Below are 26,240 nucleotides of genomic sequence, written 5' to 3'. Positions count from 1 at the left end.
TAGTACTGAAAAAAAAAAAAAAAAAATCCAGGCTGTTACAGTTCATGTACTGGTCACCTTACTCTGACGGTGCGATAAACTCATGTAGCTACTGGTCACCTTACTCTGACGGTGCGATACAACTCAATATGCAATACGAGGGATCAGCCGAGCAGCATTTTGGTAAACCGCATCACTGGGTGGCAACGGCAATGGAACCCTATGGAGCCCAAGTGGCGCGAGGCTTGAGTGGCTGACTCTAGCCTCTGTTTACATTTTAAAAACTGCGACAGTTCGCACAACTTTAACACGACATGCATTATATTATACATCAAACTCTTGAGCTACTTCTGCTCTCACTCAGAATGTCAAAATATAAGCGATGTGATGTATAGTTTTTGAGATATTAACGTTTGTTTGGCACAACTCATTCTATTAACTGCCGCGGGCTTCCGCATTTCTGGGTGGCAAGTGACGTCACGCTGATTCGTCCTATAACTGCTTAACACTGCAATTTGGGCAATAATCAAATAATCCACACTGTTACTGATTCATGTCACTGTTCATTTTACTGACCGACCTAATAATGCACCTTACTCTATATTATTATTACTATCACTCACACTGCTGTAAGGAAATATGATGCAGCTGTTTATAAGGAAACATTACGGACCGCACATATCTCACTTTCTGCTAAATGGTACTTGATAAGGACTGTAGAAGAAGGCACATAAATTGTGACACTTTACTGTAGCTAAGTAACTGCTATTTTATTGTTTTATGGTATATTATATGCCTCTTATAGCTAATGTTTCAATGTCTATATTTTTCCCACGGTCAATTTCCCCTCAATAAAGTTATTCTGATCTTGGGCTTTGGGGGAAAATGAGATGGCCATTTTTCACCATTTGGTGAAATGTTATAGACCAAACGATGAATCGATTAGTCTACTCTAAAATAAGCGACAGATTAATCGATAATGAAAATAGTCGTTTCTCAATGTGTCCCACATTGTCCCACACAAACTCTTTGTCCCACATTTAGTTTGCTGGGATCTGCATGGTCACCCTATCTGTCACACACCCTCCTCATCAGTCCAGTTGTTATTAGCAACCTGACAAAATAAAATGAATGATCACTACTTTCATTGAATTATGGCTTTTTAATTTTTCCCTCCATGAAATCTACGCACACACACACACGCACACACACACCAGAAGTGGGTAGTAGTAAGTACTCCTCCTACTATAATTATCACATTCACGTTCACTTTGGTAATGTCGCTCAAATAGGCTTTTATTTTGAAAAAGGTGATGTGATTTTGATATTCTAGCTGGGTGGTTTTATTTTGATATTCACGACGTGTCACCGGAAGTAGCGCGTGTTGTTGACTTGTCACTCGGGGTGCTTGTTGTTTTTGTGATTGGCAGGTCAACGGGCACTAGACGACACGAGACACACCTGACGGGAAAGGTAAGACCAGAGCCCGGGGGTCCAGTCCAGCAGGATGGGCCCGGGTTAGCACGGTTACCAGGTTGGCACGGGTCTAACCCGGCGGCCCGATAGAGCTATGCTAACCGTGCTAGCCACGCTAGCTCTAAACACAATCCAGGGTCAGTCAAGTTACCGTGCTAACTCTAACCGGGTGGAGGTCCAGCTCAGTTCACCTGGACCGGGCCGGGCCGGGCCGGTCCGGGGCTAACATTAGCCCAGATGATGTTTTTATTTTTTTATTTTATTAAGAAGCGTGACGTCGGCGTGCTGCGTCGTGCCGACCTAGTTTCCAGAGAGAGTGCACACAACACAACACAGAGACAACAGCAGCAGCAAACAGGTGTTCTGTTTCATTCCTTCCTGACTGCCAGTGGCAGTTTAACTGTGAATAATGATCTCGCGCTCCGCGACAGACGAGTGTTTTTATACCAACGTAGTCACATACGTGACGTGGGGCACCTGCGCATCTATAAAGGTGCGCCGTGACCCACCATACGTCATCTTTGATTTTCTCGCAACGTGCGTGGTTCGACAGGTGTGCGGCTCCGGAGCTCCGTGATTCGGATTCTCCACTTTGATCAGAGACAGACGCAAAGGAGAGGTAGGTACACGGCCTGAAGGTGTGTAAGTCAGCCATTCCGATCAGCCTGGGACTTGAGAGTCAGAGTGCAACGGGGTTGTCCTCTAAGGCTGTGGGTGGCTGCCTACCACCTCTCCCCTGGTCGGGAGGTAGCTCCGTTACAGGGCTGCCTCCGGCCTAGGCGGCCGGCCCTAGCCGTGGGTTTGCGTGGCACGCTACCCCCGTCTAGGTTGCCTGGTCGGGCTTGTATATTGCCTATTGCTACTAAAGAAATAGGCAAGTATTATATGGTAGCGATTATATTGCATAATTGTGTATATATTATTATGATAATATTGTATTATACTATACTATATTATACTATACTATATTATATTACGAGATTCTAAGCTGTATAGCCTATAGCCTTTTGTACAATTAGATTGTATAATTGTAGAGGATTATATATAATATTGTATTATATCATACTGTATTATATTATATTGTAAAGCTAGCTTGTTGGGCGCGGACGTGTCCTGGACGGTGTCCCAGGGCCCGCTCCGATCTCCCAGCCCGGCCCTTTCGCCGCAGTGCGGACGTGTCCTGGACTGTGTCCCAGGGCCCGCTCCGATCTCCCAGCCCGGCCCTTGTCGCCGCAGTGCGGACGTGTCCTGGACTGGGTCCCAGGGCCCGCTCCGATCTCCCAGCCGGGCCCTCGTCGCCGCAGTGCGGACGTGTCCTGGACTGTGTCCCAGGTCCCGCTCCGAGTAACGGGCTTGACCCCCTGTGCTCGTTTGACGATGCTGGCCTGTTCCTCCTGTGGCGTCGAGCTGCACGTGGAGGATGGCCATGAGATGTGCCCCAGCTGCCTCGGGGTGGGTCACCTCCGGGAGGCCCTGACGGACCCCTGCGTTAATTGTGGTATCCTGCCCCTCCGCGTAAGGGAGGAGCGGTTGTGTGAGGTGGAAGGCTGGTTGCTTGGTCACCGCCCACCCGTGGTCAGCAGCCCTAGGCGGTCTCCCCGCAAGCGGCACCAGGGGGAGCGCAAGGGGGAGGACCACGGAGGGGAGAGGGTCTTACCGGCCTTGGCTGAGGTGACCCTCCCACCATCGGGGGTCTGCACTAGGTCTGCCGCTGCCGCTAAGAAGCGCAAGAGCAGGACGCAGACGAAGAACCGCAGTCCGCGGAAGAAGGCGAAGAAGGAGACTTCCTCTCGCCAGGACATGGTGGCCTTGCGAGCAGAGTTGGAGCAACTCAAGGCTCTGATGGTGCCTCCTGCGCACCCAGGTTCCTGGGCGGGCGTGGCCAGGGAGGACGCGCTGTCAATGGCAGCGTCGAACACCATGTTCCAGGACCGCGGGGAGTACCGCGAGGAGGAATATGACGACCCCGGGGAGGATCATTCCCCGGAGCGGTCGGTCTTGGCGGTCATAGGGGGAAGCACGGAGGCCAGGGACGGCTCAGAGACTTCCCTCAGGAGTTCGGCGTGCACCGAGCGGGGGGTCGGTGCCCAGCCACTGCAGGCAATACTGCGGGCAGCCCTGGCTAGGGTCGGCCTGGACGACGTGACGGCAGTTCAGCCGAGCAACCCACTATTTAGGCGGGCTCCGTCAGAGCCGCCCTTTGAGGTCCCGCCCTCTCCCGCCTTTCTGGAGGCACTGAAGAGCTGCTGGGCAGACACGGAGACGCGGGGTCGCCATGCGAAGGATGGCAGGACCCTGGCCTCCATGCGGGATGCGGCGATACATGGTCTGGCCCGCATGCCCCCAGTGGACCATTGCATAGCGTCGCTGGTCCTCTCGCCGGACGCCGCGCTGGGGGACAAGGCCAAGTGTCCTAGTGCACAGTGCCGGGTCACAGATGACCTGCTAGTGAAGGCGTATGAGGCGGTGGCTCGGGTGGCTCGGATGGGAAACTCCCTCTCCGTGCTCCTCCTCGCCCAGTCCCAGATGATGCAGGCGACGCATCAGGGGGCGGAGTTGGGACACACACATGAGGCGGCCCTGCAGGCCTTCGGGTTCATGTCGAGGGAGCTGGGCCGTGTTATGTCCACCCTGGTCATGGCACGTCGGCAGGTGTGGCTTGCGCAGGCGCCTATGTCTGATGACTGCAGGCGGGCGTTGAGGACGCTCCCGGTGGTGCCCGGTCAGTTGTTCGGGCCAGAGGCAGAAGGGGCCCTGGAACGGAGGAAACAGTCTAACCAGGCCTCAGAGGCCTGGGGTCGGCGCAGCAGAGGTGCAGGGGCGGCCTCGGCCTACGTCTCGGGGAGACGGAGCGAGAGGCGGGAGCCACGGCACTTGCGATACTGGGACTCGCCTGGGCAGGCAAGAGAGCATGTCCAGGAGGCGACTGACAGTGGACGTCAGCCCAGGGGGGTGCACCCCCCGCCCCGGGGGCGTGGGCGTGGGCGCGGCTATGACCGGCGCCCCCCCAGAGCCGCGGGAGGTCCTCCAGGCACAGCCTGAGAGGTCAGGGCCGGCGGTGGGCAGATTCACACATCAGCACCTGGCCTGTTGGGCGGCCCATTCACAGGACCCATGGGTCCTGGACACCAGGTCCAAAGGCTACAGGCGGCAGTTCCACCGCCGGCCCCCACCACCTTCCGGGGTCAGGATGACCTTCGTCACGGACCCCGCAAGGGTGCAAGCTTTGTCACAGGAGAGAGTCAAACTCCTGGACAAAGGGGCTATCACACCACTGAACCCACGTATACAAAGCGATGGGTTCTACTCCAACTATTTCCTAAGGATGCGGACAGCAGCTGCAGCAATCACGCCCCTGGGGCGGCGGCATCTGCGCCCTCTACAGATGTGGTTCAGCAGCCTCCATAGGGATCCTCGACTTCACAGGTGGGTCAAAGTCAGGGTCACACACAAACCTCTTATCCATCTCCGCCGCTGGCGGGACAGACAGCACGTTCCTGCTGCACGGGGTGCCTCTCGGCTCGGGCACAGCACGGTGGGAGGTCGTGACAACGGGATGCCTCGCCCCAGGGTTGGGGGGCGGTATGGCAAAGGAGGTCAGTCCAGGGGGTGTGGTGCCCTCGGTGGAGGGGGCAGCACATCAATGTCGTCGAACTGCAGACGATTTACTTGGTGCTGAAGCACTTCTTGCCTTCTCTAAAAAGCTGGGTATGGACGTTCTCGCCAACACTTGGCCAAGCAATCTGCTATATGCGTTCCCTCCGATCCCCCTGATAGGGCTCACGCTTCACGGAGTGAGGTCGTCGGGTCGCAGGGTTCTCCTGGTGGCCCCCAAGTGGCCAGCCAGGCTGTGGTTCCCGGCACTCCTCGGACGGTTGGACGGGGAACCATGACAGCTCCCAGCGAGAGTTGACCTCCTGTCCCAGCTGGACGGGGAGGTTTGGCATCGGTGTCCGGCCCACCTTCAGCTGGGTGTGGCCGTTAAAGGGGACCGGGCGCTCCTGACGGGCCTCGGACCCTCTGTGTGCGAGACGCTGCGTAATAGTGTCGATAAAAACTGCGTTTTTACTGGCAGTTACAACGGCCAAGCGGGTGGGGGAGCTCCACGCTCTTTCCATTAGCCCGACATGCCTTCGGTGGAAGGCGGATGGCTCGGGGGCGACTCTGTGGCCGAAGGTGGCGTTCCTGCCCAAGGTCTTGTCCCCGACGCATATTAACCAGGCCATAGAGCTGGAGGCATACCATCCTTCCCCGGCTGGCTCTCAGCCAGGGGAGAGCGACACTTCGTTATGTCCCGGGCGGTGCGGCTTTATATCAAGGTGACGCAGACCATCAGACGCTCAGAGCAGCTTTTGTCTGCTACGGCGGGAAGAACAGGGGACAGGCTCTGTCCAAACAGAGGCTGTCCCACTGGATTGTGGACACAATGAAGCAGGGAAGCCTGCGCCCTCTGACATTGTTTGTCATTCGACCAGGAGTGTGGCCACATCCTGGGCTGCGATGAGGGGAGTGTCCCTGGCGGAGATCTGTGCGGCGGCTTCATGACAGCACCCGGCACATTCTCCAGATTCTACCGCATCAACGTGGCCTCAGGGTCCACGCTGGTGGCGGCAGTCCTGCCATTGGCGGCGATGGACCAGTAGGTGAGTGGGTTCCTCGTGACGCCGCAGGTATAAGTCATCCACAGTTAAACTGCCACTGGCAGTCAGGAAGGAATGAAACAGAACGTAAGTTACGGAGGTAACTATGGTTCTGTGAATTCCTGGATGACTGCCAGTCATGCAGGTCACTCGGAACCTTCGGTGCGAGAAGATTCTGAGATGACGTATGGTGGGTCACGGCGCACCTTTATAGATGCGCAGGTGCCCCACGTCACGTATGTGACTACGTTGGTATAAAAACACTCGTCTGTCGCGGAGCGCGAGATCATTATTCACAGTTAAACTGCCACTGGCAGTCATCCAGGAATTCACAGAACCATAGTTACCTCCGTAACTTACGTTTTGTCCAACTCTGTTTCAACACTCAACATGTTTGTTGTCACTCCGTCTGTACGTGTGGTCTCATGCCGGGGGCTCCCTGGATTACACAAACAAGGTATATAGCGTTATACAGTCTATGGTTATAGGTCACATAGAGTACTGCAAACAAGTATACATCTAGAAACAGAATACAAACAGTAACACGTGTCGGTAGAAGGCTAATTGCAGTCAAGGTATAATACAGCAGCAATGCCATGTGCAAATAGCAACACCGTTACATTTGCAGTGAGTCAGAATATGACACTCAATCAATTACACTCAGAAGAAAATAGGTGTGTGTGTGTGTGTGTGTGTGTGTGTGTCTGTCTGTCTGTCTGTGTGTGCGTTCAATATGAAAGGAAGGAAGCATTGAGAACGATCACATTAGCCTACAAATCAATAGGACGAATTAGCATGACGTCACTTGCCACCCAGAAATGCGGAAGCCCGCAGCAGTTAATAGTATGAGTTGTGCCAAACAAACGTTAATATCTCAAAAACTATACATGACATCGCTATATTTTGACATTCTGAGTGAGAGCAGAAGTAGCTCAAGAGTTTGATGTATAATATATGCATGTTGTGTTAAAGTTGTGTGAACTGTGCAGTTTTTAAAATGTAAACAGAGTTAGCCGGGCTAAAGTCAGACACACAAGCCTCGCGCCACTTGGGCTCCATATAGGGTTCCATTGCCGTTGCCACCCAGTGACGCGGTTTGTTTACCAAAATGCTGCTCGGCTGATCCCTCTCGTATTGAGAATGATCACTAGCCTATAAATCACTAGGTGGGTTTCCCATCCACCTGTTTTTATGTGAATTTTCAAATTGCACATGAGAAACCTCAGTGGGGAAACACCAGAAAAGAAAAGAAAATCCAAACATCGCAAAAAAGTTTTCACGCTTGGGGGAGGTGGAAAAGCGGTCAAAGTGATCATCACCATTAACTTGATGATCTATGATATTTTGAAGGGGAAAAAACTCATCTTCTACCAAGGAAGGTTTAAACATAAATGGACAAAGTAACGCGCCGGCTTTCTGTTCTGGACTGGAGCTGTCTACCCGCACTGTGAGGGAAAAGGGTGCGCTGGAGTTACAACACAAGACAAAACTACAAACTAGAGCAGCATGCTACGTTTTATATAGATTTTATCACAATTTTCAGTTTTCATGATTGCGTGAAGACAAAATCTTATTCACGATTAATATTCTATTAATTGTGCAGCCCTACCTAAATGCAGGGTTGGGTACTGAAACCGGGTACCGTTATGGTACATTTACAACCGTTACTACCGGTACTGCATTGCAACGCAGATTTAGGTACCCATTCACGTGCCATGCCCGAGCTGCCGAGTGAAATATACAGCCTCCGCTGCTCTTAAACCAGCGCCGCATGCACCTTCACTAACATTGTTTGATTATCAATTATAACAAATAGTTGACGATTCATTTCCTGATGATCGATTCATCGATTAAGCGTTGCAGCGCCACTGATAAGTAGTGTGAAGGTCTGGTACTAAACCCGCTAGTTTCCCTTTATTGATGAAAATACACTCAGTCAAAATGAGTTTGTTGTGAGCTGTTTCTGTCAGCTCTCAGCCGTCATCATACAGAGCCAATCAGAACGTCTCTCTGCTAGGGGCGGGCGATATGGCCCCAAAATAATATCACAATATTTCAGGGTATTTCTGCAATAACAGTATTCTTCCTGACAATATGGCAAATGCTGATTTCTTTTTTAAAGTAATCAGAACATACAATTGCAACGAAATAAGTGTTTTATATGTCAGCATAAATGTAACAGTTTGCCTTCAAATATTAAAATATGCCTTCAAATATTACCGTGGTTTCCACCGTGGAGCTGCTTTCAGCCATGCTTGTTGTTGCTGTGCGTACGTCGCACCGTTACGGAGTGATGTCATTACATCAACAAGTCGGAATATTATTATTATTATAACATTATCACGATATCACAATATGAATTTTTGACAATAAGATAATGAAATGTAACGATATATAACCATCAGATATGGCACACCCTTACTCTCTCCTCTCCTCAGGTTCCTGGGGTCAAAGGTCGGCTCCTTCGTCAGTGATGGCCCTCATCTCCCTGGAAGACCTCGACGGATTGGACGATGAACAGCTGGACGATGATGTCACTGACAACCCTGAGCCAATGGACGAGGCGGAGGGCGAGAGCCTGTTGGCCCATTGGCAGGCGGTGGGCAGCACCCACCGGGTGTCAGTTCCTACAGGTGAGGGGGCGGGGCCAGCACCCGGGCGCCAGTATACGTCTATGATGCTGCTAATACAATATCTGACAGGAAATAAGCTAGGTTTCAAACTGTTCCCTAGCAACACAATTCTGTGAAAACCATCTATGGTCGGCGCAGCCTTTCCATGTGGCGCAGACGATGCTTTGTTTACCGTTGAGTGCTGAACATGTTTACATACGTCTGCCTGCATCTGTCAGATATTAAGCTCTCATTGTGCTACACTTCCTGTGTCTAAAGCACGTGCATCCAGTAGGGCTGTCACTTTTTATTCGAAATTCGAATTTAACTGTTCGAATGTATAATTGACCTGTTAGATTTTTTTTTTTTTTTTTTTTTTTTTTTTTTAAATCAAAATTAACCAACTGCTGCTTGCTGGTAATGTTAATCCCATGTCAGAAAAAGTCTCCAGATTTGTCGCGTTAGTCTCTTCTGAGAAAGATTGTCTCCAGGGTCTGAAAAGTTGTCTCGAGTTGGATGCAGCCAAGTTTGTGAGGCAGTGTTGTGACTGTGAGCGTCCAAGCTAACACAGCAGCGGAGAGGAGCTGACTGACTGGACCATGAGGACAGCTGAGGATTTTTTTTTTATATTCTTTTAATATTTTATATTATATTAAATATATTCATACGATGTAACCGGCAGGCGCGGACTGCATAATCGGGCACGTCGGGCCGATGCCCGGTGGCCTGGCCTGCAAAAAAAAAAAAAAAAAAAAAAAAAAAAAACTTCGAATATATCCGAACATTTTGCGGGCAATTAAAGTTTGTTCGAACTTTATTTTGGGAAAAAGTGACTGCCCTAGCATCCAGTGTCTGCTTTATTATACACTTTGTTCCTGTGTCTAAAGCACGTGCATCCAGTGTCTGGTTTATCATATCCTGTGTCTAAAGCACGTGCATCCAGTGTCTGGTTTATCATATCCTGTGTCTAAAGCACGTGCATCCAGTGTCTGGTTTATCATATCCTGTGTCTAAAGCACGTGCATCCAGTGTCTGGTTTATCATATCCTGTGTCTAAAGCACGTGCATCCAGTGTCTGGTTTATCATATCCTGTGTCTAAAGCACGTGCATCCAGTGTCTGGTTTATCATATCCTGTGTCTAAAGCATGTGCATCCAGTGTCTGGTTTATCATACTGTGTCTAAAGCACGTGCATCCAGTGTCTGGTTTATCATACTGTGTCTAAAGCACGTGCATCCAGTGTCTGGTTTATCATATCCTGTGTCTAAAGCACGTGCATCCAGTGTCTGGTTTATCATATCCTGTGTCTAAAGCATGTGCATCCAGTGTCTGGTTTATCATATCCTGTGTCTAAAGCATGTGCATCCAGTGTCTGCTTTATTATACACTTTGTTCCTGTGTCTAAAGCACATGCATCCAGTGTCTGGTTTGTCATATCCTGTGTCTAAAGCAGGGGTGCCCAAATTCTTTCCCATGAAGGGCCAAAACTCAATCTTGGTGGAGGGCCGAGGGCCAAAAATAAACGTTGTGGAATTACATTAAAATTCTAAATCTAAAATAACATTTCAATATAATAATCTACTTTTTATCTGTTTGGTAATTGTAATAATTTGCAATTGGTTATATATATTTAAAAAAACATCTGCATTTGTGGGGAGCTTAACTCATTGAGTGCCAGCCACTTTTGGAGAACGGACGCTCCCAGTGCCAGAGTTTCAGAGCGTTTTCAGTGATTTCTCGAGGCCCACAGAATATTGTGTGATATTACTATGTAAACACCGAACACGCAAAAAGAACGATGAGACTCTCTTCTATCATCAGCAAAAACAGGTTTATTGATATCATTTTCCGTTCTTTAGTTATCAGCCGGAGAAGATAGCTTGATTTAACTAAAAACAGCCGTTTTTTTCTAGAAGCTGAGATAATGAGCCTTTTGTGAAATTAAACATTTCATGCACATCACTGACTGAAGCTAATCTTTTCTGATGTAGTCACACCTCAAAAATAATTTACTTCAATAGAACAGCGAAAACCAAGGAATTTTATTTGGCGAAACAATATTTTTTAGCTGCAACCAGCAGCGCTGGCCCCTGCGTGCGCTGCTGGTTGCAGCTTCTTGCAGATATTCTAGCTTGCGTTTGCCAATCCTGTCCTGCTGTCTGGGTCTGTCTGGGTCGGTGTTGTATGCTGCTCTGCGTGCCCCCCCCCCCCCCCCCCCCCTCAACTGCACACTCCTCCTCCGTATGGGAGTGTCTCTGGGGCTTTCTGCTGCGTTTGCTCTGCACTGAAAAGTCCGCTACATCCAGCTTTTTTACAGCGTTCCGCGTGTATTTGTCACCGGCTCCCATGCTTCCAGTTGAGAATAATAACAACTAATAACAAAATCATGCGGATGGGCTATCGCAGCGGACACGGAGGTGCTCAATTGTGGCAGCAGATTGGCTGCTGCAGGCACAGCTAACGTTATGCTTCATGCATATCGATGCATACGGATGCGATGCGATTTCCGTTTCCCCAACGACTTCTTCTCTGTTTTTTCCTCGCCTTTCTGTAATCTGGAGAGCACTGTCGCCACCTAATGGGTCCCTAAAATAGCTTTTACACATTCAACAGCCACCATACTTTCACAGGAGATGGATCTGGCTTTGATGCACGTCCCACCGTCAAAAAACGCAATTGACGAACATACTCGTCCTTGGCACTCTACGTTACTAAACCAATTGACGAACATACTCGTCCATGGCACTCAATGAGTTAAACATTTAATCAGTTAAAAACAGTTGTATTTTCCACCTTTGTAATCAAGAGAGAAATTTGACTTAATTCACAACTTGAAAAATCCTCAAGGTACTTTGAAAATCAGCTTTATTGTCCATCTTTTGTAAACAATTTGCCATGACAATTTGCAGGGATGCAATCTCAGGAGTGAACACAGTATCCGCAGCCACATTCAGACACTGTTTCACAAAGTCACCACATGAAAAAGCTCATCCACCCTTTGCAATCAGTGCAGATATCTGATAACTTGCCCGAGTTGCATTCTGGATAAAAAATCGTATTTAAGTGCGTGTATGCGTGCCTGCGTGTGTGTGTGCGTGTGTTGGCAGAAATGACCAGGCCGATCCAGGAAATGACCCGAGGCCGCCAGCAGAGGGAACCAGTCCCTTTCACATCCATCAGCCGCCATGAGAAGGTAAACAACCACTACAAACCACCACTACACAACACTACATTGTAAACAACCACTACAAACCACCACTACACAACACTACATTGTAAACAACCACTACAAACCATCAATACACATCAATAAACAACACTACACTGACTCTAAACAACCGCTACAAACCAACAATACACAGCAACACACTGTAAACAACAATACACAACACTACACTGCTCTGCGAATGTCGTCCTGCTAATAAAGTGCGCGTGTGTCTGTGCGTGTGCGTGCATCTGTTTGTGCGTACTACGTGCAAGTGTTTGTGTGTGCGCACGTGTGTGTGTGTGCGTCCATGCGTACGTGCATGTGTGTGTGTGCGTCTGTTCATGCGTACTGTACGTGCATGTGTGTGTGTGTGCGTGTGTGTGTGTGTGTGTGTGTGTGTCAGATGGGCGAGCTGCTGTATGAGCAGAGACTGTACCCAGCAGGGTGGTGGGCCTGTGTGAGCCGAGCTGAAGATCTGTACGAGCAGAGCATCTCCATGGCCTTCATGAAGCTCATGCGCTTCATCTGCAAGGAGAACTCAACAGGTAGCTCCTCCTCCTCTCCAGTAGGGGGCCTCACACTGTTTTTACTAACATACCTCTTTCACACGTTCTCAGCCAAATACCTAAGGCTGGGTATCACCAGAGACCTTTAACAGAGAAGTTCTGAATGGACACCTCGTCGTGCATTAACCCTTACTTCAGTTACAATACCAATTTTGCTTGGATATGAAAGAGATTCTCAAAGAACTAATTAGGGCTGTCCTCGACTCAGAATTCTGTCAGTTGAATCGAATTTGACTGTCCAATACGAATATTCGACTATTCTATAAATAAATAAATGTATAGAATATCTTCAGTAATTATTTTGACCATATCAACAACAGTGAATGCAACAGTGATGGGGAGATATTTTGAGCAATAAGAGACTATTATGATCATGCAAGATTTGAATTGCCGACATCGGGCTATTGGATAATGCATTTGTCTGAATAATAATTTATTTTTTAAATTAAGCTCTTAACTCATTGAGTGCCATGGACGTCTTTCGACGTCCAATTAAATAGTGACGTAGAGTGCCACGGACGTCTTTCGACGTCCAATGCGTTTTTTGACGGTGGGACGTCGATCAAAGCCTTCCGCATTTCCTGTACAACTATTGTAGCTATTGGAGGTCTATAACCTATTTTACAGAACCCTTAGGTGGCGACAGTGCTCTCCAGATTACAGAAATGTCAGGAATACACAGCCTGAAATAGCCGTGATCAAAGTGAACCCGCTCATGCTGCAGCCCAGAGCCATGTAGATTGTTCTGGCTGCAACTGACGGTGCCTGCGAAACAGCAGTCAATCCGCGCACACAACTGAGCCCTTCTGCCTCTGTCTGTCTGTCAGCATAGTTTCTCCACACGATTAGCCGCTAGAAAAGCAGCAGCCGACAATGAAAAGCCTAACCTTTTACTGCAGTCCGCGTGTGGCTTCTCCATGTTGCGCTGCCTGGGAGGCGGCGCACCAAAAGCACTCCGAAAATAGACGCTGCGTGCGTGAGGCTGTGTGTTACTAGTGTGGGGAGGAGTTTTCAGCTGAGGGGGGGGGAGGGGGGTGGGGCACGCAGGGCAGGACACAACTACACCACATCACTACATCAGAAAATATTACCTAGAGTCAGTGAATGTGCTTGAAATGCTGCATTTCACAAAAGGCTGAATATCTCAGCTTATAATTTGAAATGCCTGAAAACGCTGAAAACAACCTATCTTCTCCGGCTCATAACTAAAGAACGGAAAATGGTATCAATAAACTTTTTTTTGCTGATGATACAATAGAGTCTCCTTGTTCTTTTTGCGTGTTCTGTGTTTACATAGTAATATCACACAATATTCTGTGGGCCTCGAGAAATCACTGAAAACGCTCTGAAAACTCTGGCACTGGGAGCGTCCGTTCTCCAAAAGTGGCTGGCACTCAATGAGTTAAAGCCACATTTTTTATTTCACCTTTTAACACATTCACTGCCAACGACGTGTTAACACGTTTTCAGAATCCAGCTGTTGACTGCCAGCGACGTGTTAACACGTCGTTGGCATCGATTTTTTTTTTTTTGACGGTGGGATGTGCATCTAACCCTTTTACATCTCTTATATAAGTATTGGACGTGTACAACGTGTACAACCCATTCCACCGACCCACTAAGTGGCGACAAGGAAGTAGGAAGGCAAGCAAAAAGCAGTGTGATCCATTTCCATTCTCATGAAAATGGATTGGCGGAGGCGCTTTCGTTTTCGCGCTGATTGCTGGCGGGGCGGGATTGCAAACTTGCATGGTGGATTGCGGATGGAGCACACTTTGAGGCACGCAGCGTAAATATGACCAGAGTCGCAGGGGCTTCATCGGAGCTCTCGGCCAGGGCTCCGGGAGGCGGGCGAGTCCAGCCGGGCTTCCTCGGGGAGCGGCCACGCAGACAGGCACAGCCAGGCACAGCCGCACAGCGGCAGCGGGGCAGTGAGACTGGTGACAAGCTTGTGGTGCAGCAGGCCATTTTGCCTTGCAAAATAGCACCAAATTGGAAACAGCCATAAAAGGCTTTTAGAATGGGATTTTCAACCCATTCTTTTTTGTTTCTTTTTCGCTCTAATTTAGAGTAATTTAATTTCTATTCAGAAATTTATTTGAGAGGTCGAGAGTATGAGAAAGTGCATTTGCACAGGTAGGAAAGTGCTTGTGACACGGCGCTGCAGCCAAGAAGAACGCCCACGGAGGGAGGAGTTGAGCAGAGGGGAGTTTCCTGCTGTTATGGAGGAAATTACTGTTCAAAACTATTGTTTAGGTCTTACTGATGCCAAAAATGAATGGTTAAAGTGACTGTTCTATCGAATTTCACAAAAAGCCGTTTATCTCTGAATATTTTTTCTGACGCTGAAACCATGCTGTATTCAATTGCTAATGCTTACATAACTACTAACTCTACAAACTAACTCTTTTAGACAGAGAAAGCACACATTCTATTAGTTATTTTTAGATGATTGGTGTTCACGAAGTCCTAACAGAAAAGAATCCTCGGCTCTTGTAAAATGAGCCTAGAATCCTCAAAAAAAAAAACTGGCAGAACCTACCTACAACATTGAAAAAAGGCTGGCAGTCAATGTGTTAAACATGAAAACATGGAGCCTACATGAATAAACAAATGAAACAGTGTAAAATAAGACATTGCCACTGCTTTGAAATGACATCTCGAATGCCTAGGGCTATTCTATACAGTTCTTTAGCCCAGCGTTTCTCAACTGGTGGGTCGCGACCCAAAGGTGGGTCGCGGGGCCGTTTTGATTGGGTCGCGGACATTGGCCCAATTTTTTTTTTTTTTTTTCATATTTCATTTGAGTTAAATTCAGATTATTGAAACTGGATTAGCCTGACCAGTTTTACTTGTTTAACAAGCTGAAGTATATGCTCTGCTTGTAATTCAAGAGAAGTCTGCCTTTTCATTTCATATTTAATTTTAGTTCAATTCAGATGATTGAAACTAGATTAGCATGGCCCCAATTTAATTAAAAGTTATGACCAGTTTAACTGAAAAGCATATATCCTGCCTGTGATTCCTTTTTATTTCATATTAGTTATATTCAGACTATTGAAACTGGATTAGCATGACCAGTAGCCTGTACTACGAATGTTGGATAAGAAGATCCAGGATCTGTCCCTTGATCTGGTTTGTCTAAACCAGATCAGCTCGATTGTAGTTAACTTGTACTACGAACGTCGATTGGCACTCGTTAACGCGAACCAGGTTTTTCTAATCTAGCTGACAGCTCGTGCACATGAAAATGCCCGTGCACTGGAGCTCGTGCCCGCAAAAGAGGCGTGGTTTTTAACAACTGCCAATCACAGTGCAATATGGACTGCTCCAACTCCTACAGCGCCAGACACGCCTATTTCCTCGTTCATTGAAACCGCAAATAAAAATCTGCGTTGGATATTATTACTGTTCCCGAATGACTGTCTAAAGTGACCACTTTTATCCACACCAGTAATTTCTTTGAAGAGCGGTTTCGTAGGCTATCTACAGCTCTCTATCTACAGTCTTTTGTGGAAGCAATGTGTAATCTATCTCAGTCCAAAATCCGTATGTATAGACCATAGGCTCAATGAATAATAATGATCTCATGATGTGTTTAGTCGCACTGTGCGACTAAACACATCATGAGATCATTATTATTTGATTGAATAATTCCTATAGGCTAATCAATAAAAAAAAAGAATGATAATAAAATAAAAAAATGCTTCTGAACTGAATCGACACGGTACGTGCGGGCATAGGTTTCATTTATAAAAAATAGCCTATTTTGTGGTCACATAGCCTATATAGGCTATTGTCAGCAGAGCGCATATCTCCATATTTCATATAATGATGCTGGAAATATGAAGTTCAATCACATCATACAGGCCAAAAGCAACACAGTTGCAGCTGCAAAATGCAGGAGTAGCCTAGATATGAATCATCTTAACACCTTGATTGCCAGCGACGAGTGTACTCGTCAAACACAATCCAGCTGTTAACTGCCAGCGACGAGTGTACTCGTCAAAAAAATAGATTTTTTTTTTTTGACGGTAGGTTGTGCATCTAAGCCTTTTACATCTCTTATATAGGTATTGGACGTGTACAACGTGTACAACCCATTCCACCGACCCACTAAGTGGCGACAAGGAAGGAAAAGCAGTGTGACTGAAGCCATTCTCATGAAGGTGGATTGGCGAAGGCGCTTTCATTTTCGCGCTGATTGCTGGCGATACGGGATTGCAAATTTACATAATACATTACAGGTGGAACACACTTTGAAACACGCAGCATAAATATGACCAGAATCGCAAAAGCTTCTCTCAACCAAAACTCCAAGAAGCAAGCGAGTCCATGCCGACTTCCTCAAACAGCAGCCGTGCAGATCGACAGGCACAGGACAGCAGCAAAAGCACTGAGACTGTGACGGCCGCTGCAGGCAAGAAGAGGGAGGAGTTGAAGCAACTCTGCCTCTCGCTCTCTCCCTCTCTCTCTCTCTCTCTCTCTCTCTCGCTCTCTCTCCCTCCCTCCCTCCCTCTCTCTCTCTCTCTCTCTCTCTCCCTCTCCCCCTCTCACTAGGATTAAACCTAGTGCGTCTCCCTCCCGAGAGGGAGGGAGAGAGAGAGAGAGGGAGGGAGAGCGAGAGGGAGGGAGAGAGAGAGAGAGAGAGAGAGAGAGGGAGGGAGAGCGAGGGGGAGAGAGAGAGAGAGAGAGAGAGAGCGAGAGGGGGAGGGAGAGAGAGAGAGAGAGAGAGCCAAAAATGAATGGTTAAAGTGACAGTTCTATCGAATTTCACAAAAAGCTGTTTATCTCTGAATATTCTTTCTGACGCTAAAACCATGCTGTATTCAACTGCTAATGCTTACATAACTACTAACTCTACAAACTAACTCTTTTAGACAGAGAAAGTACACATTCTATTAGTACTTTTGAGATATTGTATGTTCACAAACTCCAAGCAGAAAATAATTCTCGGCTCCTGTAAAATGAGCCACAATCCTCAAAAAACGGCTTGGCAGAAGCTACCTACAGCAAGAAAAAAACGGCTGGCAGTCAATGTGTTAATATGATTAAGATGATTAATCATCATGATGATGATATGTGCAGGTGATCCCATATTAAGGAAGTAGATTACAAGATGGCGCCGGTGTATGGCGACATAGTGCTGCTCTGGGTTTTCGTTTGTTTGTTTGTTGCGTGTTTTATGCTTGAACGAGTGGATTGTCTACTGAAATATGAGAGGACTGAACTGTTGCACATTAGAGTTAGCGTTCAGCAGTCCCCACCGCAACTTTTGTTCTCGTCTAATGACTTTGTTAGACGAACAACGGACGAGACCAATGATTCAGGCCGCAGCGGTCGCCGCCAAACTCTACCCAGGAAGAGAGGCAAGAGAGCCGGTGCCTTGGTGAGGCTTCGCCGGCGGAAACTCCGCTCCCCGCTGCCCTGTATTCTCTTATCCAACGTTAGGTCTCTAACCAACAAAATGGATGAACTCGGTCTTATCATCAACTCGAAGCGCGACGTCTCTGATTGTTCTGTGCTTTGTTTCACGGAGACCTGGCTGCACGGAGGTGTGCCCGACTCTGCGGTACAACTACCGGGCTACGCTCTTCACCGTGCGGATCGCACAGAGGACTCGCTGAAACGCAGCGGCGGCGGAGTCTGTTTCTACGTGAATGACCGATGGTGCTCAGACACTAAAACTCTTCACCGTTCATGCTCCCCGGAGCTCGAGACTCTTAGCATTCACTGCAGACCCTTCTACCTCCCGCGGGAATTCGCCTCAATCATCCTGGTTGCTGTGTACATCCCGCCTCAGGCTGGAGCCTTGTCAGCGGCCCGTCAGCTAGCTGCACACATTACGGAGCTGGAAAACGGCCACCCGCACTCAGCTGTCTTTGTTATGGGGGACCTGAACCACGTCAACCTAAGGAAGTCGCTTCCCCGGTTCAAACAACAAATCCACACAGCCACCAGAGGTGAGAAACTCTTGACCAGTGCTATAGCACCATTCCCCTGGCTTTTCATGCCGTGATGCGTGCCCCCCTTGGTCAGTCAGACCACAACACTATTCTACTCATTCCTCAGTACCGTCAACAGCTGAAAACCAGCAAACGGAGCTACAAGACGGTCAGGCAATTTTCCCCACAGGCTGCTGATAGCCTAAGGGCTTGTCTTGAATTAACTGACTGGTCTGTCTTTCGTGACTCTTGTGCTGACCTGGATGAATACACTGAGACTGTTACCTCTTATATCAACTTCTCTGAGAACGTTTGTTTCCCTTCTAAGACTGTAACTGTGTTCAGCAATAACAAACCATGGTTCAGTAAGGAAGTGAAAATCCTCTTCATGAAGAAAAATGAAGCCTTTAAGAGCGGTAATAAAGATGCTTTTAAAGTTGCCAAATATGTATTTGAACGTGCAGTAAAAAAAGCTAAAGCTAAATATAAAGACGGCCTGCAGGCCAAGCTCAAAGCCAACGACACCAAGGGCGTTTGGCAGGGGCTGCAAGCCATCACAGGGTATAAAAGCAACCGCCGAGCCCCAGATGATGACCCCCTCCTCCCCGATAAATTGAACGAATTTTATTGTCGATTTGATCTGCCCACTGATGTGTCTCTCAGTGCCACAGTAGTTAGCGGTCCAGAGCTAACTCCACCACCTCCTCCTTTTGTGGTGAGTGAGCATGAGGTCAGAACCCTGTTCCTCAAACAGAACAGCAGGAAGGCTGCAGGCCCAGACCAGGTCTCTGCTTTCACCTTAAAGCACTGTGCTCAACAACTGTCTTCTGTTTTTGTTGACATCTTTAACTGGTCTCTCTCTCTCTGTAAAGTCCCTGCTTGCTTTAAATCCGCTGTGGTTATCCCTGTTCCAAAGAAGTCCAATGCTGTTAGCTTGAATGATTATAGGCCCGTAGCCTTGACTTCTGTTGTGATGAAGGTATTTGAGCGTATTGTCTGTGATCACCTGTCTAATGTTGAGATGGACAGCTTCCAGTTTGCTTATCGTGCCAACAGGTCTGTCGAGGATGCTGTGTCTCTGTGCCTCCACAGCATCCTTCAGCACCTGGAGGCCCCCGCCACTTACGTTAGAGTTTTATTTATCGATTTCAGCTCTGCGTTTAACACGATCGTGCCCTCCAAACTATTTGATAAACTTATGGCTCTAGGGATCAATCACTCTCTATGCCTTTGGATTCTGGACTTCCTGTCTAACAGGAAGCAAGTAGTTAAAATAGGCAACAGGCTCTCTCGAACTATGACTCTCAACACCGGGGCCCCCCAGGGTTGCGTTCTTTCAGCCCTTCTCTTTGCACTTTATACCAACGATTTTATTTCCCACTCTCAATTTGTTTCATTTTTTAAGTACGCAGACGACACTACGGTGGTCGGGTATATTAAAAATGGTGATGAATCTGCCTACAGGGCCGAAGTGGCAGCCCTAGTCAACTGGTGCACTTTAAACAATCTTGTCTTAAACTTAGATAAGACCAAGGAAATGATTATTGATTTCCGCAAAAGCGGCTCAGTGCCCCCCTCTCTGGTCATTTGCGACCAGCCCGTCGACAGGGTCGACAGTCTGAAATTTCTGGGCACCACCATATGCCGCTCCCTGAAATGGGAAGTCAACACTTGTAACATTGTGAGCAAAGCCCTCCAGCGGCTTCACTTTCTGAGGCAGCTCAGGAAGTTTGGTGTGTCTGGGGAGGCGATGGCTCACTTTTACAGAGCCACTGTGGAGAGCGTACTCACCTTCTCAGTCACAGTGTGGTACGGCAACACTACCGCCCTTGAGAGGAAACGGTTGGAAAGGGTGGTACGCATAGCGTCCAAAATCATCGGCCACGACCTTCCATCCGTTTCCTCCATCTATGCCACACGCACCAAACGCAAGATGCAGAAGGTGATCGCCGACCCCTCCCACCCTGCTAGCTCTCTCTTTAAACTCATGCCCTCAGGTAGGAGGCTTCAGTCTCTGAGGTGCAGGACCTCCCGTCTCAGGAACAGCACTTATCCTGAGGCGGTTCGCCTCCTGAACTCTGACCCTCTTTGCATTCGCACCTTAAATCGCACCTTAAATCCGTAGGCTTGAATTGAACTTGAACTTGAATTGCACTTTATAGGCAGCTCGATACTGCTTTTGTAAACAAATGCTGCTTGTAAAACTGTGCACTTTATTTATCTATTTCAGCCTCTCTCATATTTTATGTAGTGTTTTTTTTCCACTTTTTTATTCTCTTTTGTGTTTGAATCTGTGATTTGTTATGTTTGTTTTTACGTCTGTTCTTTAGAGCTGCACTGAAACAAATTCCAATCAACTCTGTTGACATGGCAATAAAGTATTGAATCTTGAATCTTGAATCTTGAATCTTAAATTGCTTAGATGTAGTAGGCTATTCTAGCATGTAGGCTATGACCATTTCAATTCCAACCCAACGTCAGTCTCAGCTCCGTTGCGCACACGGCACCGTGCGCTTTGGAGACGTTTATGTAACCTTTTTATGCTGGTTTAGTGATATTTCTCCACTCACTATTCAGCTGCAATCGATCAGCGGGGTCAAACAACGTATCTAGGCTACTTGAGAGCATTAAAATGAATATATAAAAACATATTCCAAAGTGGTAAGTAGGGCTTAATTAAATTATTCGTCCTTGATTAATTCAACATTACAATTCGTGCTCCTTCCTAGATGGGAAACTCATCCAGAAAGGGGTTGGCCATTTTTCCAAACTGCTGATTCGATTGGTTCGTGGGCGGTGTATTTAAGGTCTAATCTTATCCTTGCAACTTAACCTGCTGCGGACCAGGTTAAGTGTGAAGCATAAGTTGCTATGGAAATATATGTCGGTAAGAAGTTAACTTGCTTTGTAGTACGGCTAAACCAGGTTTAAACCTGAAGTTACCTCGCTAAACCACTAATCTTGCTTTGTAGTACAGGCCTCAGGTTAACTTGTTTTATTATTATTATTATTATTATTAGTATTATTTTTTATTATTATTATTATTATTAACTTGTTTAAAAACATATAGGCATGTAATTCAAGATAAGTCTACCTTTTATTTCATATTTCATACAGTTCAAATAAGACTTTCTGAGCATGACCAGTTTGACTTTAAATTTAAAAACATATAGGCCTGTAATTCAAGTCTGCCTTATTTCAATTGGTTGTTAGCCCTAGTTGCACTTCTGTTGCACTTTTTTGTTCATTTGAGGTTTATAACAGTGCATGAAGGCATTGTGTATTAAATTAATGCGCTATTTTTTGTGCAATAAATTTGAGTGGTTTAAAAAAAAATCTGAAATTTGGGTTGCGACTTCATGACAAGGAAAATAGTGGGTCCTGAGGCTACACCAGTTGAGAACCACTGCTTTAGCCTATTTCTCAAAAACGAATGGCTAAATAAATCTAAACACGAGTAGATTAACAAATGAAATTAAGATTGGAATTTAAATGGGGGGGAAACGAACTATTCGACAGCCCTAGAACTAATGCTGTACATTGTACGATGAACCTTCTAACATGGTGCATTATTAAAAAATAATGTTTACAGATGTTTACGAGATCTCGTGCAAAGAACCAAACCACACGAGTCTAACGGGTTTAAAGCTTCAAGCATCCATGGGCATTATAATAAAAGATCAATATTGGGATTTATGAATCGATATCACTTCCGTCAAATGAATATCAATTCTATATCGATACTTTCAACCAGCCCTACAGGTACCTGTTTGACCAGCACTAAACAGTTTGAGGAGGCAGAAAAGGGAAAATAATAACTAATGTATTTGCATGTTATTTGGCAGAGTAAACATGAACATTAAATGGACTGGTCAGTTAATTTTGTAATACCTTTACAATTTAGTGAGAAACATGGGCATGTGCTTCACTTATGATGTTTGTCATCCTGGGTGTCACTCTAACCAGCAGTAACGTTACTGCCCCCTGCAGGCCGTTACCTGGGCATGACGGTGCCCATCGTCAGCTTTGTGGAGGTGAAGGAGGACGGCCAGACCTTTAAGAAGGAGGTGGTGACGGCATTCTACCTCCCCAACGAGTTCCAGGCCGATGTCCCCCAGCCCACCGACCCCGACATCTGCATCGTGTCCCGGGACGCCTTCAGGGTCGTCGCCCGGTGAGACTGACCGCCTTTCACTCTCATTTAGAGGCACATCTAGCTCTGGCCCAGTGGATATAACGCCCTGTCACTAGCACTTATGGCCCATTTCCACCGCAGGTAGTAGCGCGATCCCGCTCCGCTCGACTCGATAAATGGTCTCATTCCACCACTAAAAACTATCCCAGCCCGGGTTGTATTGGGGTCGAGTCGTGCTACTTTTCGTACCTGCCTCGTCGTGGTTCTATTCTGTGAACCCGGTACCATACGGTGACGTGAAAACATTGTTGACGACTGATTGGTCAGGCAGAATCGTGTTTACTCTGTCTACTGACTGTCAATGCAATGCTGGCGGCTGCATACCAGTTTAGTGGGCTTACCTTCTCTTCTGTTATGTATATTTCCATCAGTCTTTTGTGTTGCTGCCTTCGCCTCCGGTGAAATAAAATCGTGGCGGGTGTTCAATTGTCTGAGAGAGAAAAAAGTCTGCTGCTCAGGGAGCTCCTGTAGCTGAGTGGAGGCTGCAGCGCTCCGCTAGGCCGCAGCGGGTCTTTGGTGAAGCCGCGGTCTTGCCTGGTGAGAGGCCGCAGGGTACAGGCTTCACTCTGTTGCGCCTCTCCCGTCCCCGCGCAGCACAGCGCAGCGCATGCCTGTGAGTTTGACTAACTACAAAGTGATATCCATTTTCCTGGCCGATTGTCACATTTGCCCATGTACACTGTAGGTCATTTAGAGGCACCAGTATTTCATAAACAGTTTAAAAGTTCTGTGGATGGATTTAATTGTAACGTTATGTTATAGCCTACTTCGGCTATTAGGCGAAGGACAGATATGCGGTTGCTATGACGACCAGCTGTGGGCGGGGGCAGATGATCCGCGGTGGAAGCAAAACGTCCATCGGGCCGATACGAGTAGAGCCGACTGGTGACGAGCTGTGCAGGGCAGTAAAATGTGGTGGAAATGAGCCATTAGTGACTGGCACTTAGTGATGCACCTAGCTGTGTTCCAGTGCGCTAGCTCTCCCTAACACTCTGTCACTGGCATTTAGACACACCTAGCTGTGTTCCAGTGTGCTAGCTCTCCCTAACACCCTGTCACTGACATTTAGAGACACCTAGCTCTGTTCCAGTGTGCTAGCTCTCCCTAACACTCTGTCACTGACATTTAGAGACACCTAGCTGTGTTCCAGTGTGCTAGCTCTCCCTAACGCCCTGTCACTGGCATTTAGAGACACCTAGCTGTGTTCCAGTGTGCTAGCTCTCCCAAACGCCCTGTCACTGGCATTTAGTGACACACCTAGTTGTGGTGCAGTGCGCTAGCTCTCCCTAGCACGCTGCAGTTAATTCACCAAATTAGCTTTTTTCCCTCAGTCTCGGGGGCTAACACAGGAAGCTATCCCAAACGTTTAAAAAATGATTTATTTTTAAAAACACTAAACTAAAAAATAAAAAGATATCCGTGTTCATCCAAACACCACCATCAGTTGTAAATGCAGCAGGAAGTAACTGGCAAATAAATCCACACAAGAAAAGTCATATGACAAGCACATGGCTTGAAGTCACATGACTTCTTGAGATGTAGTCCTGTGTTTGCCAGAGGACTTTCCTCAGTAGCTTACGGTTGGTTTGTCCATAAATATAGTTGGATGTCTGAGAAATGAACTTAGACTATCCCAAAAGGCTAAGACAGCACTACCAAGCTACCTAAGCTTCCAGTTATGTAAGCGAGCTACCGAAGGACCACAGCTTACAAAAAGCAACACAAAAGGGAGGACGAGGTTGTGCGTGGAGGGGTTACATGCTGCCACTCCGACGTTCTGCCACTCCGAAATATCGGCACTCAGAAAGGGGGTCTATATTCCCCGTTTTTCACTAACCTCTCCCAGCCCCCACGCCAAACCTAACCTCCCCCCATGCCTAAACCTAACCTCCCCCAGACCCTAACCCAAAACCTAACCTCTCCCACCCCCACGCCTAAACCTAAGGTCGGCATTGCGGCTTCTAAGGTGAACGACCGCCAGTCCGAATAATGGAAGTTAACGTTCGGAGTGGCAGGGCTTCGGAAAGGCAGAGGAACCCCGCGTGGAGGGATGGCGTTAGCACGCAAAGTGCTCCGCTAATCAAGAAGTTGCCCTTCTGTATTCCAGCTGACCAGACGATGACTAGCAGTGGGGCAGTTTTAACAGGATCTGGTTTGGTTCTAACAGGTTCTGGTTTAGTTCTAACAGGTTCTGGTTTGGTTCTAACTAGGGCTGTTAATCGCATCTTTGTATCGCATGTTTAAAATGCCATTATTTTGCATTTCAAAGCATTTTTTATTCAATATTAATAATTCTTACCAGTGTGTCGTGATCGGGAATCAAATTAATGCAAATAAATGTACTTTGTGATGTTGAATTTTTGATTTATTTTCAATTCAATAGAAGTGCAATGTAGACAGGAGGTAACAATATCTACAAAATATACATTGAACAGAAAATAAATGCACAATTGTAAACCGTGCAATACACGCTCCAGAACCGATACTTCCGGCGGCGGCGCTGTGGAGCAGTCGAAACCCAAAATGACAGCCGAAGAAGGCTGTGTCTGAGCTAAGAACTTTGGCACTTCCATGTGAATAATGGCTCGGAGTACATTGGCGCCGTAGCATTGGATAACAACATTGTGTGTGAGGTAGATACAGTTTTATTGTAATTGAAAATGTGTATATCGCGGTGAAGCCATTGGAGCTGACCTCACAGTGGCTAGAGGACCCGCGCATCCGAGACTCTGAAGGAAGAATGAGTGATGACTGAGTCTCGCGTTGAGGCTACGGCGACGCTAGCTGCTCCGGTATGCTTAGCTTTTAGGTGATAGCTCAAACTCGATGTACTTCGGTGATATTTTTATTCCGTTTTACACAAGGTGCAAACTACTGTTGACTTGTCCACTGTGACATTTGGGAGTTTTTTAAAGTGAAACGAGCCATTTAGAAGCGTGTTGCTGTCTTGATCTTTTCCATGCCTGCAACAGCAGCAGACAGGAAACCACTGCTTGACTACAAGTACGGGTGCATCGAAGGGACAAAATAGCGGCATGCGATTAACGCGATTTAAAAACATGACGCGTTATTGTCGGCCCTTAATCGCATCGCGATTATCGCGTTAACGCTGACAGCTAGTTCTAACATCTAACGGGTTCTGGTTTGGTTCGAAAAAGGGTTCTGGTTTGCTTCGAACGGGTTCTGGTTTGGTTCGAACGGTTTCTGCTTTGGTTCGAAGTTTCTGGTTTGGTTCTAACAGTTTCTGGTTTGGTTCTAACAGTTTCTGGTTTGGTTCGGAAGGGTTCTGCTTTGGTTCTAATGGGTTCTGGCTTGGTTCTAACAGGATCTGGTTGGTTCTCAGGTTGTTCTTGGGCACCACCACGGAGGAGACGGTGAGTCGGCAGATCGGCCTGCTGTGGGAGCTATTGGGCGGGGCCGACCACCTGCAGCGCGGCAGCTACATGGTGGCCGTGTACGAGAACCCCGGGGTGCCCTGCCGACGCAACGAGATCTGGTTCCTCTCCCGGGACCCGTAGACAAAGAACCACTCCAGTCCTGATTTTCAAGACTTGCTAATGCTCTTGAGTACTGACTCGGACTTGGACTTGAGCACTCATACATTCGGAATCGGAAGTTG

The 26,240-nt window shown here is 47.4% G+C and overlaps 1 protein-coding gene across 1 annotated transcript; it reads left to right on the top strand.

The window, feature by feature from the left end:
- Positions 1 to 1,408: 1,408 nt before the first annotated feature.
- soul4 (heme-binding protein soul4) lies at positions 1,409 to 26,139 on the top strand (the record flags this gene model as incomplete). Its single annotated transcript, XM_083635342.1, has 6 exons — positions 1,409 to 1,452; positions 8,534 to 8,728; positions 11,815 to 11,900; positions 12,319 to 12,460; positions 22,417 to 22,600; positions 25,965 to 26,139. Exons 2-6 carry the CDS (start codon positions 8,569 to 8,571, stop codon positions 26,137 to 26,139), a joined length of 747 nt encoding a protein of 248 aa, XP_083491468.1. The 5' UTR covers positions 1,409 to 1,452; positions 8,534 to 8,568.
- Positions 26,140 to 26,240: the final 101 nt, after the last annotated feature.

Source organism: Poromitra crassiceps (genome assembly GCF_964638095.1).
Source record: "Poromitra crassiceps genome assembly, chromosome: 4".
Lineage (NCBI taxonomy): Eukaryota > Metazoa > Chordata > Actinopteri > Beryciformes > Melamphaidae > Poromitra > Poromitra crassiceps.
The sequence above is the reverse complement of the archived record's forward strand: the minus strand, read 5'-3'. Positions and strand labels throughout refer to the sequence as shown.